The sequence below is a fragment of the Portunus trituberculatus genome, chromosome 9 (genome assembly GCF_017591435.1).
Source record: "Portunus trituberculatus isolate SZX2019 chromosome 9, ASM1759143v1, whole genome shotgun sequence".
NCBI lineage: Eukaryota > Metazoa > Arthropoda > Malacostraca > Decapoda > Portunidae > Portunus > Portunus trituberculatus.
In genome coordinates this window covers 12300640-12318149 of record NC_059263.1, presented here as the reverse complement: position 1 = coordinate 12318149, position 17510 = coordinate 12300640, and the positions used below count along the sequence as shown (strand labels likewise).

Genomic DNA, 17510 nt, shown 5'->3' with positions numbered 1-17510 from the left:
GAACCGACTGTCACTTCGAGGAATGAGGGATGGATGAAGGAGTTGCTAACCACTTTGAAACTTTCTCAGAAGCCATTGTCCACGTTCAGCGAAGGCTCTTGTGCAGATTACTGGGCGTTCAAGCGCGCATTCCAAGGTCATGTTCAAGAGGATGGAATATAGAACGTCAAAGGTTGGGATATCTGATCGCAGCCTATTCTGGCCCAGCAAAACAAGAGTTGTACGGTTGTCAGGAACTAGAGGATCCCAAGGAAGGATATAAAGAGGCCTGGGACTTACTGGAAACCAGACATTGTAACAAACGTACATACATTCAACACTTGATCAAAGGAATATGTGAGGGACCAAGCCTTGCTTGCGCCTTTTCGTGGATGCCTTGAGCACCTGCGTGAGGAACTTGAAAATTATGGGAGAACTAAAAACAAATTGAAACATATGCATCTATGCACATCATAACAGGGAGATTTAAAGGGAAACTAAGAGAAGACTACATGGATGAGTCATATAAACATGAAGAACTAAACATGTGCACCTCGTGCGATGCCGAGTGGTTGTTAACATTTACAAAAAACATGCTCAGAAAGGCTGAGAAGCACAGAGAACGGATAGAAGATTCAAACAGACAACGTGCAAACTCGTCATATGAATCCTTACCAAATAGGAAGACTATGGGATTGATGACCGCGACGTCAAGGGTGACGAACAGAAGTCAGACACAGTGCTCGCTGTGTCAGGGACACCATCCCATCGACACATGTAGATGCTTCATTGAGATTAATGCAACTGACCGCCTCTCACTAGTGCGACGAGAGCGGCGGTGTTTGTCTTGCTTCGGCTATAATCACTGGATCACGACATGTCCCCGAAAGGTGATGTGTGGTATTGATGGCTGCCTAGAATTTCATTCTCACCTGTTACATTTCACAGGAAATACAATAGATAGCCATATTCAAGGCAAATCAACGAGGCTCCCAAATGTTTCTCAAGGACTAAAAAGAACTCACCTTGGTGGAGACACCCCTCTTTCCCTTCATAAGAGATTAAGACAGGCGCCGCTACGGGCCATTATGCCACCAGACCCATCCACAAGTAATACTAACCCTGAAGCAACTACTTCCTCACAGAAAGAAAGTACGGATAAATTCAACACCCTGGTGACCCTTAACAAGAACAAGAAGGATCCTTTCAGATGGTTCAGCACTGGACAAACAGGAGACGAGGATGTTTCAACACCGAGTAGTCCCTATCATAAGACATGACTGAGGAGTAGAAGTTCAAGCAGAGTAGTTCTCCCCATTGTAAAGGTGAAGGTGGGAGCTAAGAGCCAAGACCCAAGAAACTCCATCATTACAGGTGCCCTCTTAGATTCAGGTAGTGATAGTTCTTATTGTACGCGTGGTCTAGCAGATCGTCTACAAGCCAGGAATGAGGAAGAGCCGAACCGTTCTTATTCCCCATGTTATAGTTGTGACAGAACTCCCATCCTCTCTGAAAGGTTCTGTTGCAAGGTCCAGTGATATGGAAGTGTGGTCTCACCTTCGAGACATTGCACAGTTCCATGCTCCAAAGGAAGTGGAACTTTTAATAGGCTTAGATATACCACAAGCCCTAGTACCATTAGAAGTAAGATCTGGAAAGGATGGAGAACCATTCGCAACGCGCACCCTTCTTGGTTGGACAATTAATGGCCCTATGGGACTAGACGGCCATGATGTAACCACAGTGAACAGTCACATCACCACGACAATTCCAGAAAATCTAAGAAAACACCTGGACCACCAAGTCAACCTTTTATGGGAACTAAATGCCACCAACAACTGTGATGATCCCATCTGTCGAAGACAAAAGAGTCACGAAATTATGGTCAGAGAACATAGTACAAGTGGATGGACATTACCAACTTCCCATCCCATTTCGCAACAAGAGCCCAGACCTTCCAGACAACAAAGAACTTGCTGAACGACGGTTGGCAAGCCTTAGGAGACGTCTCGTGAAACATCCGGAACTCTTCATCCGATATCAAGAAGAAATATCACGCTTACTTAATGAAGGCCATGCCGAGCGAGTTCCCTCTCATAATCTCAATACTACACCTGGCAAGACTTGGTATCTCCCACATCATCCAGTACTAAATCCTAAGAAACCAGAAAAGATGAGAATAGTCTTAGATTGTGCAGCCACTTATAAGACGTTATCATTAAACAGTCAAGTGATGCAAGGACCCGACCTTAACAACAACTTGATGGGCGTCCTCCTCAGATTTCGACAAGAAAGGGTAGCTATAATGGCAGATATTGAAGCTATGTTCCATCAAGTGCTCGTGACTCCGGAACACAGAGACGCACTGAGATTCCTCTGGTGGAACAATGAACATATGTCAGGGCCTCCTGCTATGTAGCGAATGAAGGTGCATGTGTTTGGGGGAGTGTGGAGACCTTCATGTGCAGCATTTGCTCTACAACGAACATTCCAGGATCACGGAAAATTTCTTCATGAGGAGATCCAGAAGGCGAGCCGCAATTTCTACGTCGATGATCTACTACACTCAGTAGAATCCCCGGGCAAGGCTACAATTGTCATTCATAGGCTCAGAAAGTTGTTAAACAAGGGAGGATTCAGGCTCACAAAATGGTCCTGTAACCAAAAGAGGGTTCTTAAGGAAGTGCCACAGTCGGAGCAGGCCATGGGAGTGAAGGAAATCCTATTAGGCGACAAGTTGCCCACGGAACGAGCGCTGGGCATTCTGTGGGATCTGGAAGAGGACGAATTAGCGGTGCCAAAAAAAACAGAGACGAAGCGGGGTCTCCTAAGAGCATGATCAGCTCTATATATGACCCTTTGGGCTTTCTCGCCCCTAGTGTCATAAGAGCAAAGATGATCTTCCAGGAAGAGTGCAGACGCAGAACAGGATGGGATGAGAAATTAGCTGACAAAACGATGACAGCTTGGCGAAGGTGGCTAACTAACCTTCCCTAACTTACGCGCATACGCGTTCCACGATGTTATCGACACGAATCAACCGGTAGTACGACAGACGTACAACTGCACCATTTCAGCGACGCTTCTCAGCATGCCTATGGCGTGGTGTCATACCTGAGGATGACAAATGCAGAAGGAGCACATGAAATCTCTTTTGCGTGTGGTAAAGCCAAGCTGGCCCCTCTGAAACAACAGACCATATCCCGTCTTGAATTGTGTGCTGCAGACAAACAAATACGTAAAGAGCTTGACCAAAGAATCGATAGAACGACGTTCTGGACAGACAGCACAGCCGTCTTACAGTATATTAGAAATACTGAACGACGCTTTCACGTCTTTGTGGCCAACCGGATCTCGGCGATTCATGAAGAATCTAACCCAGAACAGTGGAGGCACGTGACCTCGTCAATAAACCCGGCAGATGACGCCAGTCGGGGCCTGAACGGAATGGAGTTCTCGAAGAGCAGCAGATGGATTCGAAGGCCAGCTTTCCTCTCTTTAGATGAAGATCAGTGGCCAAGGAATGACTTAGAGGTTCCAAATCTCACTGATGAGGACCCAGAAGTGAAAAAAGAAACTACAGTACTGGCAACTAACGTAAGTCAAGGACAGGACATCCTGGAGAAATTATGGAACAGATACTCCTCTTGATACAGGATTCTGAAAGGAGAAGCGTGGATTAGGAGATTCCTACAATGGCTGGTGGGGAAGAAAGATGGGTCGTGTCATCAGGGTAACAGACTCTTGGCAAGAGAGGTAGAAGAAGCAAGGCTTGCAGTATTGAAGTGCCTACAAGGGAAACACTTCTCTCAAGAAATTAAAATATTAGAAGGGACACAGTGTGTAAACCATGGCAAAATGAGTCGATTAGAACCTCATTTGGGCATGGATGGCTTGATCAGAGAAGGCGGCCGCTTGACACGAGCGGCCCTACAGACAGACCAAAGGACCCCGATACTGCTACCGAGGGAGGACAGGCTCACGGAACTTATTGTGCAAGAAATACATGCCACCAAGACCGGACACTCAGGCCGTGAATACACACTCGCGGCATTACGCGAAAACTACTGGATTCCTAAATGCCGACGGCTACTTGATCGCGTGTTACGGACCTGTGTAACGTGTCGAAGGACCAATTGGACACACACGAGACAAAGAGAGGCCGATCTCCCTGAGGATCGTCTACTCTCTGGAGACCGGCCGTTTACCTATACCTATACCTATATAGATTGCTTTGGCCTTATCCTGGTTAAACAAGGGCGAGCTCGTGCAAAAAGATGGGGTTGTTTATTTACTTGCCTGACCACCAGAGCCATACATTTAGAAGTCCTTACTTCTCTAAGTGCAGACTCTTTCATTTCTGCTCTAACAAGGTTCACGGGACGCAGAGGTACTCCCAAACGCATTCACTCTGACAATGGAACAAATATGCTTGGAGCCACCCGTGAACTAAAAGAAGCAGTGAGTAGTTGTCATAATAATAACATAGTCAGACTGAGACGCTATCCTCCGACGCTAAGTAGAATGGCGATTCAATCCACCAAAGGCTTCGCATATGGGCGGAGTATGGGAACGCCAAATCCGGACAGTAAGGAAGGTCCCTCAGGCAGTAGTAGGCTCCCAAATACTGGATGATGAACGCCTTCATACACTATTCTGCGATGTGGAAGAAATCGTTAATGGAAGACCTATCATTACTGTGTCCGATGACCCCAATGACCTTACACCACTAACGCCACTTCACTTACTCCGGATGGGAGCTGACTCCCTCCCTATTGGCAATGACCTGACTGTGGCAGACACATACCGGCGTCGATGGAAACACACTCTGTCGTGGACAAACATTCGTATCATGTGGGGCCTATTTTTAAAACGACTGGTCCGCATGGGGACGAGGTACTCCGTCCACGGCAGCCAGCGCTCCCTCCCATTGTAGTCCCAGTAGATGGTTTCCCTTGCCACTGGAGCCATTTTTTTGTATAGCTGTTTTTTTATGAGAAAACACAAAAAAACATTCAGGTTCTCGTGAGGTTGCTGACCTGGCCCACGAGACGTCATCTTCAGGTCTGAGTAAGGAGGAGGATTCCCCTCCACAAGGGCCTCCCACAGCAATCTCCTGCTGTGGAAGTTCTTCTGAGGGACGCATTTCTGCTGCATATGACTCTCTTGTAATGGTAAATGTTAATCCATCATTTTCCTATCATGCCTTGCACTCACTTCTCAAGGTGTATGGTACAGTTGTTCACATTCGACTGGTTTATGATAAGGACTTTCCTTCTAATCGCTGCTATGTGACGTTTATGTCATGTGATGAAGCCCGTTTAGCTTATGAACATGTAGCATCTCTGCCCCTCGCCGACCATGGCTTTAAATCTGAATTTCTCCAGTCACGTAATATTTCAGACAGTGACATGGATTATATCCCAAATGTTTTTGAAAACTATTTAGAGAATTCAGTTCCTGAGGTCCGCGAGATCCTCGTTGGTTTGTGGTGTACTATAGAAATGGGTGTGGGAACTTCATTCATGCCTCCCGGTATCTTGCCAAAGAAATCGGCACGATTCCTGAGGGAAACTTCAAGAAATATGGTAAAGGGGTGCTAGTGCGAGCTAAAGATATTACACAAGCGAGGATGTTGCAACATCTCCCATGCCCTTCTGACAGCATGTTTGAGACTGTTAAGGCTCATCCCACCTTTAATTATAGCAAAGGTTGTCTTTATAGTCAAGACCTTTATGAATTTCCAGAGGAGGAAATACTAGCAATGTGTCCTACTTCTGTGCAAAAGGTGACTAAGATGAGGAACTCCTCCAACATGGTCCTTCTCACCTTTTTTGGCTCCACCCTCCCTGGCCGTGTTAATATCGGACCTATGAATCTTAGGGTGAGGCGTTTTATTTCCCGTCCTCTTCAGTGCTTCTCATGCTATGGGTACGGTCACGGCAAAAGCTCGTGTAAGGAAGCTGCTCGATGTGGTAATTGCTCTGCACTAGACTCACATACTGAGGAGCATTGCAATGCTGCAGCTTATTGTTTCCAGTGCCGTGATGCTCACTAGGTACGTTCCAGGCGATGCCTTAGGTATCGTCTGGAGCAGGACATTCTACAGCTTGCTAATAGTCAGTTTATTAGCCTCAGTAGCGCCCGCCGTGAACTCCTGTACCGCCAGAAGGACGGTACTGGTGCGACATCTTATGCTTCATTGGCCGCACGCACTTCAGTTGAGTCTGCCGGTCCAAAGACAACCCCTTCTGCTACCTCTCGCTCTGTAGGGCGGGTGGTCCTGTTCACTTGGCCAATAGGTTTGCCCTTTTGTTCGATGACTCAGTTCAGTCACCTGCAAGAAGCGACGAGAATAATACGGACTTGAACAAACTAACCCATGTAGTGGATGTCCATTTGCCTCCTGCATCGCCTAAGCTTTTGAAGAGCATGACCAAACGGCACCGCGGCTCTGCGGAGTCGTTAGATTTAGCTCAGCCTAAGCAGTCTAAGGTTTGTCCCGGTGCACATAATCGTGAGTCCTCCAGGGACCGCTCTACTAGAGTACCTCCAGTAGTTTCTGTTCAGCCTCCTGTGACACCCTCTGTCTCAGATTGGGCTTCTTGTGATGAGGACGGTCTTTGCATGGAGAAGTCCGATGATATTGTCACAACCGTCCCTCGTGGACCCGCTGTATCAAAAAGTGCAGTCCAGCCTGACCTTCGTCTTCCGAGGACCGGTAGGAGTGATGATGGTTCGCATCACTTACCGGTAGGCCGAAATGCTGCGGTCCAACGACCCGGTACATCTCAACTCCCGGTGTCTTCTCGTCGGTTGATTATTTCTAGTCAAGTGAGTCACGGGCAGCCCATTCAAAAGGCTCGCCCGTCCACTGCACCTAAATAGTCATCTTCAAGCTTCTACAGTGGAACTGTAGAGGCCTTCGCGCCTCATGGGAGGAACTCCGAGCTTTATTGTCGGAGTTCTCTCCAGCCTGTGTAGCTTTACAAGAGACTATGCTAGGTGATAGTACTTATTCTAGTCCTCCTGGCTATCGTGCCTTTTTTAGCACTTCTTTCCCTGACCAGGACCACCACGGTGGCACAGCTATCCTAGTCCTTCAAGACATACCTGTTGTCCCCTTGCAACTCAACTCACCCCTTCAGGTGGTTGCTGTTAAGGTTTTTATGGGACGATCCTACACTATTTGCACTTTATATCTCCCTCCTCGGGTTCCTGTCTCCAGGGGTGAGCTTGACGGCCTGGTGCGTCAGCTGACTCCACCTTTCCTCTTGTTTGGAGATTTTAACGGCCGTCACCCATTGTGGGATGAAGGTGCTAGTAATCCTCGTGGGGTTTTAATCGGTTCTTTTATTGAGGATGAGGAATGGGAGATTTTAAATTTTGGGGATGTCACACATTTCCATAGTCCTACTGGGACTTTTACGGCTATCGATCTTTCTATTTGTACATCTAATCCTACCGGATTTACACGGTAGTGACCACTTTCCTATTTTATTGGAATCTGTGAACTCTGAGCCACAGTCCCGGCCTCCACGCTGGGTTTTAGACAAGGCAGATTGGCGTCGATTCACACACCTTAGCTCTTTTATCAGTCCGTTGGCTGTCGTCTCCGGCGACATCGTGGGTACCCGCAGTGTCTGGACGCTTTTCGGCGCTGCCGAGCTCGAGCCCCCCGCGTTTTGAAAGAGGCACAAAGAGCCTCATGAAAAACTTATGTCTCTTCCATTAACGCCCGCACTCCTCTTACGGATGTCTTTAACAAAGTCCGCCGAATTACTGGGAAGTATTCTGCTCCTTCCCCACCAGTTTTGTTGTCTTCTGGCCGAACGGTGGCAGACCCTAGGACTGTCGCTGACCTCTTCGCAGAGCACTTTGCCAGTGTTTCTCGGAGGCATCCTGCACCCCCGGACGCACGTCACTGCCAGAGAATGGAATCTCTCGGCATAAATTTTTCTTCCACAGGAGGGGAGTCTTATAAGGTCCCCTTCTCTGCCTCCGAGTTGTGGACTGCTTTGTCCCAGTGTCATGACTCCTCTCCTGGCCCAGATGATATTCCTTATGCCTTCTTGCGCCACATGTCTGACAGTGCTTTTAACTTTTTATTAAATCTCTATAATATGATTTGGCATACCGGTGACTTTCCAACTTCTTGGGCTGTGGCAATGGTTCTCCCATTTCCGAAGCCTGGGAAAGATAATCTTCAGGCTACGAACTATCGTCCTATATCGTTGACGTCCTGCATTTGTAAAGTATTAGAAAAGATGGTTAATGTAAGACCCATGTGGTATTTGGAGAGGGGGAAGTACCTGTCCTCGGTACAGTACGGCTTCCGAAAGATGAGGTCTACTACTGATGCTCTTTTATTCCTAGAGTCTTTTATTTGTGAGGCCTTCGCTAATCACCACCATCAAGTAACAGTGTTTTTTGACCTGGAGAAGGCCTATGACACGGCTTGGTGTCATGGCATTTTACAGTCTTTGTTTAATTTTGGCCTTCGTGGCCACCTTCCTATTTTTATTCAGCAGTTTCTATCCAGACGTCTTTTACGGGTTCGAGTGGGGAGTGTTCTCTCTGAGGTTACTGCTCTAAATGATAGTGTCCCACAGGGAAGTATTCTTAGTTTTACACTATTCGCAGTCGCCATTAATGGTGTTATTGATACTCTCCCAGATGGCATTCACAGCTCCTTATATGTTGATGATTTATGTATTTTCATTTGCTGCTGCTAGGATGTCACTGATTGAGCGCAAGCTCCAACTGGCGATCAATAAGGTGTTCAGTTGGGCTAATATGAACGGTTTTCGATTCTCCACCTCCAAGACCGTAACCATGCAATTTTGTCGCAAACGTGGTGTCCATCCAGACCCAGATTTATACCTCGCTAATAAACGCCTCTCATGCGTGGAGGCGACTTGATATCTTGGCCTTTTATTTGACAAACGTCTCACCTAGGTTCCCCATTTCCGTTCTCTTAAGGCGTCTTGTCGGCAGGCATTATCCCTTCGGGTTTTAAGTCACACCTCTTGGGGTGCGGACAGGGACACGTTGCTGCTGCTTCACCGCACACTCATACTTCCCAAGCTGGAATACGGCTGTGAGATCTACTCATCCGCAACGGATGCACGACTACGCACGTTTGACTCCGTGCATCATGCTGGGGTCCGCTTGGGTACAGGTGCATTTCGGACATCTCCAATACCTAGCCTTCTAGTGGATACTGGTTTCTGGCCGCTCGACCTCCGGCGCCAGTCTTCGATGCTCCGGTGTTGGTTTCGCACCCACCGTCTTCCCGATTCTGTCCCTTGTCTGTCAATGTTGCGGGACTCGCGTTCGCAGGCAAATGTCACTCGACCGAGTCTCCCTAAACCCTTTGGCCTTAGAGTTGCAAATCTCATGGCGGAGTTATCTATCGACCCCACTCCTGTCCTCTCTTTCCGGCTCCCACGTGTTGGTTATTGGCAGCTTCCTGTTGCGTCATTATGCCCTCCTGCTATTGATGGTAAAAAGGATTTACTGCCAGCTATGTCCCACACACGGTTTTTAGAACACCTTTTTATCCATTCTAATGATATTCCTGTTTTTACCGATGGTTTCAAATCCGACGCAGGCGTCAGGTTTAGTGTAGTTTTTCCCTCTTTTTATCGGTGAGGCAGCTTTCCTTCAATGGCGTCCGTTTTTACGGCGGAGCTGTCTGTCATAGCCCTAGCTTTACAGATAATCTTTACTCTCCCTGTTTCGTATTTTACAATTTTTAATGACTGTCGCAGTGTTCTTACTGCTCTCTCTTCTACTATCTCCCTTAATCCATTGGTTTTATCAGCCCTAGAGTGGCTATATCTACTTACCAGAGGAGGATATCGTGTTAGGTTCTGTTGGGTCCCTGGTCACGTTGGTGTTCCAGGGAATTAACACGCAGACCGCCTTGCTACAGAGGCAGCAAGTCGCACTTCATATCCTGCCCCTGTTCCGTTTCGAGATGTATTTTATGTAATTCGTGTGGCGGTTGCAGCAATTTGGCAGAGGAGATGGCTAACGGGGGTAACAACTTCGAAAATGGGAGAGCTCACTACTTCCTCTATCCTTCAGTGGACATACAGCCATGTCCGGGATCGTCGTGCACAGACTTTATTGGCGCGACTGCGTATAGGTCACTCTTACCTTACAAATAGGTACCTGCTGACCAGGGACCCTCAGCCTTACTGTGATGACTGCCTGGTGCCGCTCACGGTGAAGCATATACTAGTGGAATGCCCCAGTTTGACTGAATTAAGACACCGTTACCTATACCGCTTTCGCGGTAGAGATAGCGGTGTCTATTATATTTTAAAGGTCCTTGGACCAGAGTGCCTGGCCCAGGGCTATGACGTTTTTCGGTTTTTGGGAGAAGCTGGTCTTGGTTTTAGTTTTATATAGTATTTATAGTTTTCCTCTTTTACTCTATTGTTTTTAATTACTTTTAATTATTTCTTTGTATATATACACGTTAGTTTCATATTATTTACTGTAGCTGCGCTATATGACCATAGTTGTTGCGGCGCCATCAATTAAAATCCATCCATCCACTTCCTATCAGTCCAGGCGTACAAGGGCGGAGTAGAGAGGCCGACGTAGTCCTCTCCAAGGCCTTATTCTGTGGGGACTGGATTCAGGAGACCCCTCCTCCTGAACATTCCAGCCACCCCCAACAGTGGCGGTCTCCTTCCTCAGCAGCGGGTCTGATGTAGCTGCAAAAGAAGTATAGGGCAGTCACAAGATTCCAATGTCCCCAGAGGTCTATACACTTAGTATTCTTCTATAAATCTCCTCACTGGCCGTCTCTCACGAGTCGGTCTGGGCTCCTCTACCTCATTGTCTTCTTCCTCCGCATCGGAAGGCACTACAATTTCTTCCATGTCTACCACGTACCTTTCATCGGTTACATATTTTCTCACTCGGTCAGCTGCTCTATGGAGTATTTTGCCATTGAACACATTTTCCACTTCATATGACATTCCATCTAAATTCACCTTTTTAACCTTATACGGTTTTCTATCAGCTGACGAACCAAACTGTTCCCTTTTTATCCACACCAAATCATCTACCTCGACTCTTTGGTCCTTCCGGCCAATGTTCGCTCTAGCTAACCACTTCCTGCTATTTGCACGGGATGATTGTCTCACTGCCTCCAAGGCTGTATTAATGTCTATTTCATCGTCCACCTGGGGCAAAGTAGTTCCCACATAGCGAGGAGCATGGCGCCGGAAGAAAAGGAAATAGGGCTGTTCGCCAGTGGTCTCGTGTACGGCCGCATTAATGATCTGCTGACACTGCGTGAGGCACTCGGACCACCTGTGCGGTTGTCTTTTCCCGAGAAACGCTAGCACCGTTCGGTGATAGAGTTCCACATGGATGGTACGGGGTGGAAAACACCATCTCTATCCCATGCGTACGACAGAGTTCTGTCAACAATTGTGAGCGGAACTCGCACGCATTGTCAGCTAAGAATACCTTCGGTACCCCATAGTTTCCAAAGTAACTCTTAATAACCCTAACTACCTCCTCAGTGTGTCTGGACCGTAACTTCGCCAACTTTACAAATCTTGAAAAGTGATCTATGATGGTTAATAGACAGATCAGGGGGCCTCTCAAAATATTAAAGGATCAATGGTTTACTCAAAATACTCCCTCAAGCCCCAGTGTGTCTGACTACATCAGTGAAGTCAGATCTTTTGCTAAATCAAACTTCCTCAAATCAGTGAAGTCAGATCTTTTTGCTAAATCAAACTTCCTCAAATCTCAAACTAAAATGCAACAAAATTATCTTCCCAAATCTGTCATGAGAAGTTTCAAATCAGGAGACAAGGTTTTGTTTTTTCTCCCCACTCCAGGCAATGCTTTTCACAGTAAGTTCATGGGACCTTATGTTGTGGCTCAAAAACTAAGTCCATTAAATTATGTGGTCCACACTCCTGACCGTCGTAAGGATTCCCAACTAGTTCATATCAACCTAATGAAACCTTACCACTCCCAGAGAACCAGAGGACGACTTGTCTCGCATTGTACCTGTATGTTTGGTAGGGAAGGAGTCTGGTCCTGTGCCCCCCGAGGAAGAGTCCGACATCGAATTCCTCTTCTCGTCACCTAAAGGACGCCCCTCAAACAGCCAAATCATGTCCAACCTTGATGAGGTGTTTCTTTCCTTAACACCTTCACAACAGTCTGATCTTAAAAAAGTTATTGCTAGACTTTTCAGAAATCACAGGTGACCTTCCAGGAGTTTGTAGTACTATCCAACATGACATAACATTAATATCTAATTACATCAAGCCTATAAGACAACCAGCCTATCGCATTTCACCCATTAAAAGAGACTTGATGAAAAAAGAGGTAGACTATCTGCTCTGTCATCACCTTGCAGAACCTAGTATATCCCCCTGGGCTTCTCCCTGCCTGTTAACATCTAAGCCAGATGGTAGTAGTCGATTTTGCACCGACTGCAGGAAATTAAATAAAGTGACGGTGCCAGACTCCTACCCATTGCCCTTGATAGAGGACCTTATAGATAGCATAGGAGTAGCCAAATTTGTAACCACTATAGACTTACTTAAAGGTTACTACCAGATTCCCCTCTCGGACGAGGCCCGAATAATATCCGCCTTCATCACCCCCTTCTGACTATACCAATACACAGCTTGTCTAATGCTCCCACCACCTTCCAGAGGGCTATAAATTACATCACCCAGGACTTGGAGGGAACAGCTGCATATCTGGACGACCTGGTGATGATTTCGGATGACTGGGTAACACATCTGACTCGTCTTCGGAGGCTGATGGGTCGGTTGCAGGAAGCCGAGTTTACAATCAACCTGGCCAAGTCCAGCTTCGGGAAGTCTACGGTGGTCTACCGACCTGTGACCAAGCCTTCCAACACCTCAAGGCGTTCCTTTTCTCGAAACCAGTGGTCTGGACGACAGATCACTCCCGCCCCTTCCATCTACAAGTGGACGAGAGTGGAGTTGGAGTGGGTGCTGTCCTACTACAAACGGACCCCACAAGCGGCATCCTCCATCCCATCGCCTATCACTCCGCCAAGCTGAAGAAACATCAACTCAACTACTCCACCATCGAGGAGGAGGCTCTGGCACTCGTCCTGGCGCTCCAACGTTTTGAGTGCTACCTTCATCCTGGTCCTCAAACTACGAAGGTCTTCACCGATCACAATCCTCTGGCCTTCCTTCACGCCATGAAGAACCGAAACCAACGCATTCTTAGGTGGGCCTTTTTAACTCAACCCTTCAACTTGGAAGTCCACCATATCAAGGGGGTGGACAACATCATCGCCGACGCCTTATCAAGATCTCCCGTCTCACCTCCTTCATGAGCCCATTACGGAGGTCTTAGGGAGGAGGAAATGTTACGGCCGCCCGTAACATACTCCACTACCATCACCTCCTCCGCTTGTTACCTCGTTCGCCACCTCTCCGCCTCACCTTCCACTTCACCATCTCGTGAACCTTCCACGCCACCGTCTCATGAACCCTCCACGTCACCATTTCATGAAGCCCCGCTACTGTCCCGAAGTTGGATTCACGCGGCCCCATTCCACTCAACCGGAAGTGTTAAGCCAGCTTTTGGCTTTCTGGAAAGGCCTCAACCAGTGAACACAACGCCTCTTGGGTCTACCGTGGGATCAACCATCACCCAGCACTTCACCACTGCGACACCGCATAAGTATCACTTCCCCTCGTCCCGAGTTTTCCACATTGCCTTTATATAGGATTAGGATTATTGTTAGGTATTAAGTTGGGTTCTTTATTGTTGTATTTATTTCTGTGTTATATGTATGTGTATGTCATTTTCCTGTGTTTCATGTTATATATCTGTGTTTCATGTTTCATGTTATATCTATGTGTGTCAATATCATTATGGGTTATTAAAATAGCTTTTTAAAGTGCCCACTTTGCATTTCCTCACCAGTTGAACCTGCAGTGTTTTTTTTTTTTATTGTTATTGTTCACCGGTTCCCCGATGCCAATCTTACCAGTTTAACCAGTGAACGTAACACCACCTAACCAAACCTAAACACAAACCCAACCCAACACCAAATCAACTTAATCTAACAAAATGCAATTCAACACGGCCTACACTACTCCAACTCAGCCCAACCCAACCAGAGGACTGAGTGGAGGAATTGAAGGATTGCATACCGAAAAACAGGAAGGAATAGATGTTTGAAATTAGAACTGAAGGAATGTAAGATAAGGATGAAATAAATATTTAAGGAAAAGAATATGCAATGTGGATACTAAGTACTGCTACTGTATTAAAGACATGTGAACTGGGAGGCAGGAAAACTTGAAGACTCACCTGGCACCACCTGGATGGAGGGCTGTGAGGGACAGGAGCACAACAGGAGACATGTCCATCAGATGAGTCACAACCATCAGAGTGAGGGAGAAGTTAGCAAGCCGGCCGCCAACGTGGGAAGAGGTGGTGCCATGGCACTGAACCCACGACCACCACCACATGGTTGACCAATGAGCTGTACAGGTGCAGCATTCAACTCACCTGTGAGGGAGAATAACAGTGAATAAATGAATGAGTGAATGAATGAATTTCTAACCAAGAGGTGACCAAAATTAGAACAGAACTCTTTCAGAATGTTGAACACCATGATAAGATCAACTCTCATCAACCTTCCTTTCATGGAATAAAGACTCAATCTATCAAGATGTTCACTATATGACAGATCATGAAAACTGGCAATTTTCTTAGTCCACCTAGTCTCAACATTTTCTCAAAGCCTTATGTCACCTGTATAAGTCTAATGTCACTTGTATAAGTCTAATGTCACTTGTATAAGTCTAATGTCACCTGTATAAGTCTAATGTCACTTGTATAAGTCAAATGTCACCTGTAATGTCACCTGTATAAGTCAAATGTCACCTGTATAAGTCTAATGTCACTTGTATAAGCCTAATGTCACCTGTATAACCAGTGAACCAAACCACAAAGGCAAAGTCCAGAATAGGGCCAATATGTGAAATGAAAGCTGCCTTCATGAAACCAGATCTGCACAGGGTAGGTGCCCTTTGACAGTACTGTAAGCAATGACTCCAGCCTTGCCAGTGATTTCTCTCATATGCAAGTGAAATTTCAGGGAGGAATCCACTCTGACTCCCAACCCTGACCCTGAGGCCTTTACAGTCATCTACATCTTGAATGGTTTGGTTTCCTATGAAATATGGAAAAGAGCAGGAGCATCTAGGAAATTTCCAACAAAAGATCATTCTGGCACATTTACCAACTGAGAAGGATTGTCGCTCTGCTAAATACCGTAAGATATAAAATGGTTAGACTTAAGCCATATTTGGCAGACGGGAAAAAGTAAAGAATGGCAACTCCTTTCTAATCATTGAAACAGCCATGCAGGTGATAGAGTACTTACTGTACAACATATGTCTATGATGTTTTTAATGTGGGGACGGCTTTTGTGAGGCCATAGTAATTAAATGAATATTCCGGTGCCTGCAGAATCTAAGTCCACAATGATCAGTCATATTATTTCTCACATGTTACCAGTACCTTACAGGAATGGAAACTACTTGGTATCACTGTGGTACTTCTTGTCTTAAACCAACGAGTAAAATTACATGTCATTAGTCTATGCATTTTCAACACCAAATAATTAGGGGAATGTCCCCAAGTTTCCCTGAAAATACCAGTTTTTGCTATTTGGTTTTTGGTATTTTTGGTTAGTGTTTGCATTTTGGTTAGACTGGATTAGTGTTCATGGTAAGGTTAGGTTAGGATAGTTTAGGGAGGGTCAGGGGGGCGCAGCCTCCAGGCTAGTAGGTTAATATGTTAGATTAGGCTAGTTTCAGCAAAAATTATCCATGAATTTTTATTTTCCAAATTTTTCCTTAAAAAACGACAGTTTTTGTCCTTAGATTTTTCGGATCGACATATCTCCCCTCTTTTGGCTCCCTCCCCCTAAAACACCCGATTCCACACAGTCCCCCAAACTTGCTGGGACAGGTGGGGGGGATGGAGGATAAGGCGGAGGTCCTATTCGTAATTTTACCGGCAGACGAAGGACCTCTTGTAAATATTTTCCAAACGCGGGATTCACTATACCAAAACACACACATGACCAAAAGACGATCAGCTGGCGACCAGCAGGCGACCGTGAATTTAACACACACACACACACACACACAAAGATACAAGAAAAATCGAGAAAACTAAAAAGTTCAGTGTGACCACTTCCCAAAACAGGTGATTTTGTGAGGTGTCACCTTACCTTTGTGCTTATATCTGCGTTATTACTCCTCCCCCGCTGCTCTCTCTGGGTCAGCACTTAGGCAGGGAAGTTAGCAAGGCGCAGTGACGAGGTGAAGTTCCAGGGCAAGGAGCGTCAGCAGTAAGAAAAAGAAAAATAAAGGGTGCAGCGTGGCTGTCTCTCCGGCAGCCAGTCTCATTAGCGGTGGCGTATCGTGGCATTGCATTCCCATTCGCCAAATTGCTTCACTGACACTGGCGGCGGCGGGACGCAGGAACGGCTCCACAACTTCCTCCCGGCTCTCATCTTGCCTCAAGCTGTGGCTATTTCTCAATACATTATTGGAATTCTGATATAGTTCATATAATTTTGTGGCAATGTCCCCGAGAAGCTGTCCCGTGCGCTCGCCTCCATTCCCGGCTCCTTCGCAGCTCCTCCACCCAGCTGATTTGATGTCACATAATTATATGAAGCCACGCTATTGGTCAGAGAGAGAGAGAGAGAGAGAGAGAGAGAGAGAGAACTTTGCTGTCACGTGACAGTAGACAGCATATATATATATATATATATATATATATATATATATATATATATATATATATATATATATATATATATATATATATGTGTGTGTGTGTGTGTGTGTGTGTGTGTGTGTGATATAACTTTTACGTAGCGAGACAACAGACATTTATTTGTATTTATTAATATTTATCTATTTCTATTCTTTTATTAATTTAATTTTATTTATTTATTTATTTGTATGTATATATTTTTTTGTGTGTGAGATCACTTTTACGTCTCGAGACTGTGTGTGTGTGTGTGTGTGTGTGTGTGTGTGTGTGTGTGTGTGAGAGAGATCACTTTTACGTCGCGAGACAGCAGACATTTATCTGTTTATCAATATTTTTTTATTTTTTTTATTTCTTTATTCATTTATTTATTTATTTTGTGTGTGTGATATAACTTTTACGTCGCGAGACAAGTTTTACCTTTATCATTCTCTCTCTCTCTCTCTCTCTCTCTCTCTCTCTCTCTCTCTCTGACCAATAGCGTGGCTTTATATATGTGACGTCAAATCAGCTGGGTGGAGGAGCTGCGAGGGGTGAGCCGGGAATGGAGGCGAGCGTGCGGGACGGCTTCTCGGGGACAGTGCCAATTTTGTTTTATTTGTTTTGTTTGCTCAGAAATTGGTTTAATTTTTGTCAAGTGTATATTGATGCTCATGATGTATATTTTGTAACTTCGGCTCAAAATTTGGCTC

The 17510-nt window shown here is 45.9% G+C and overlaps 2 protein-coding genes and 1 long non-coding RNA gene across 3 annotated transcripts; 2 read left to right on the top strand and 1 right to left on the bottom strand.

Annotated features, from left to right (window-relative positions):
- Positions 1 to 2401: 2401 nt before the first annotated feature.
- On the top strand, positions 2402 to 2818 carry LOC123501729. Its single transcript, XM_045250733.1, has one exon. The coding sequence runs from the start codon at positions 2402 to 2404 to the stop codon at positions 2816 to 2818; it is 417 nt and encodes a 138-aa protein (XP_045106668.1).
- On the top strand, positions 2815 to 3630 carry LOC123501727. The gene is made up of 2 exons (XM_045250732.1): positions 2815 to 2954; positions 3057 to 3630. Exons 1-2 carry the CDS (start codon positions 2815 to 2817, stop codon positions 3628 to 3630), a joined length of 714 nt encoding a protein of 237 aa, XP_045106667.1.
- A 10700-nt stretch (positions 3631 to 14330) lies between these two features.
- Positions 14331 to 16659, bottom strand: LOC123501412. The gene is made up of 2 exons (XR_006673628.1): positions 16268 to 16659; positions 14331 to 14532 (listed from the first exon to the last, which is right to left on the bottom strand). It is a non-coding gene; the product is annotated as an uncharacterized LOC123501412 (long non-coding RNA).
- Between the last annotated feature and the right edge of the window lie 851 nt (positions 16660 to 17510).

Coding starts and splice junctions, on each gene's coding strand:
- LOC123501727 (XM_045250732.1), top strand. CDS start 2,815: ATGATCAGCTCTATATATGACCCTTTGGGCTTTCTCGCCCCTAGTGTC. Junction 2,955..3,056: donor ACGATGACAGCTTGGCGAAG/GTGGCTAACTAA, acceptor GCACCATTTCAG/CGACGCTTCTCAGCATGCCT.
- LOC123501729 (XM_045250733.1), top strand. CDS start 2,402: ATGAAGGTGCATGTGTTTGGGGGAGTGTGGAGACCTTCATGTGCAGCA.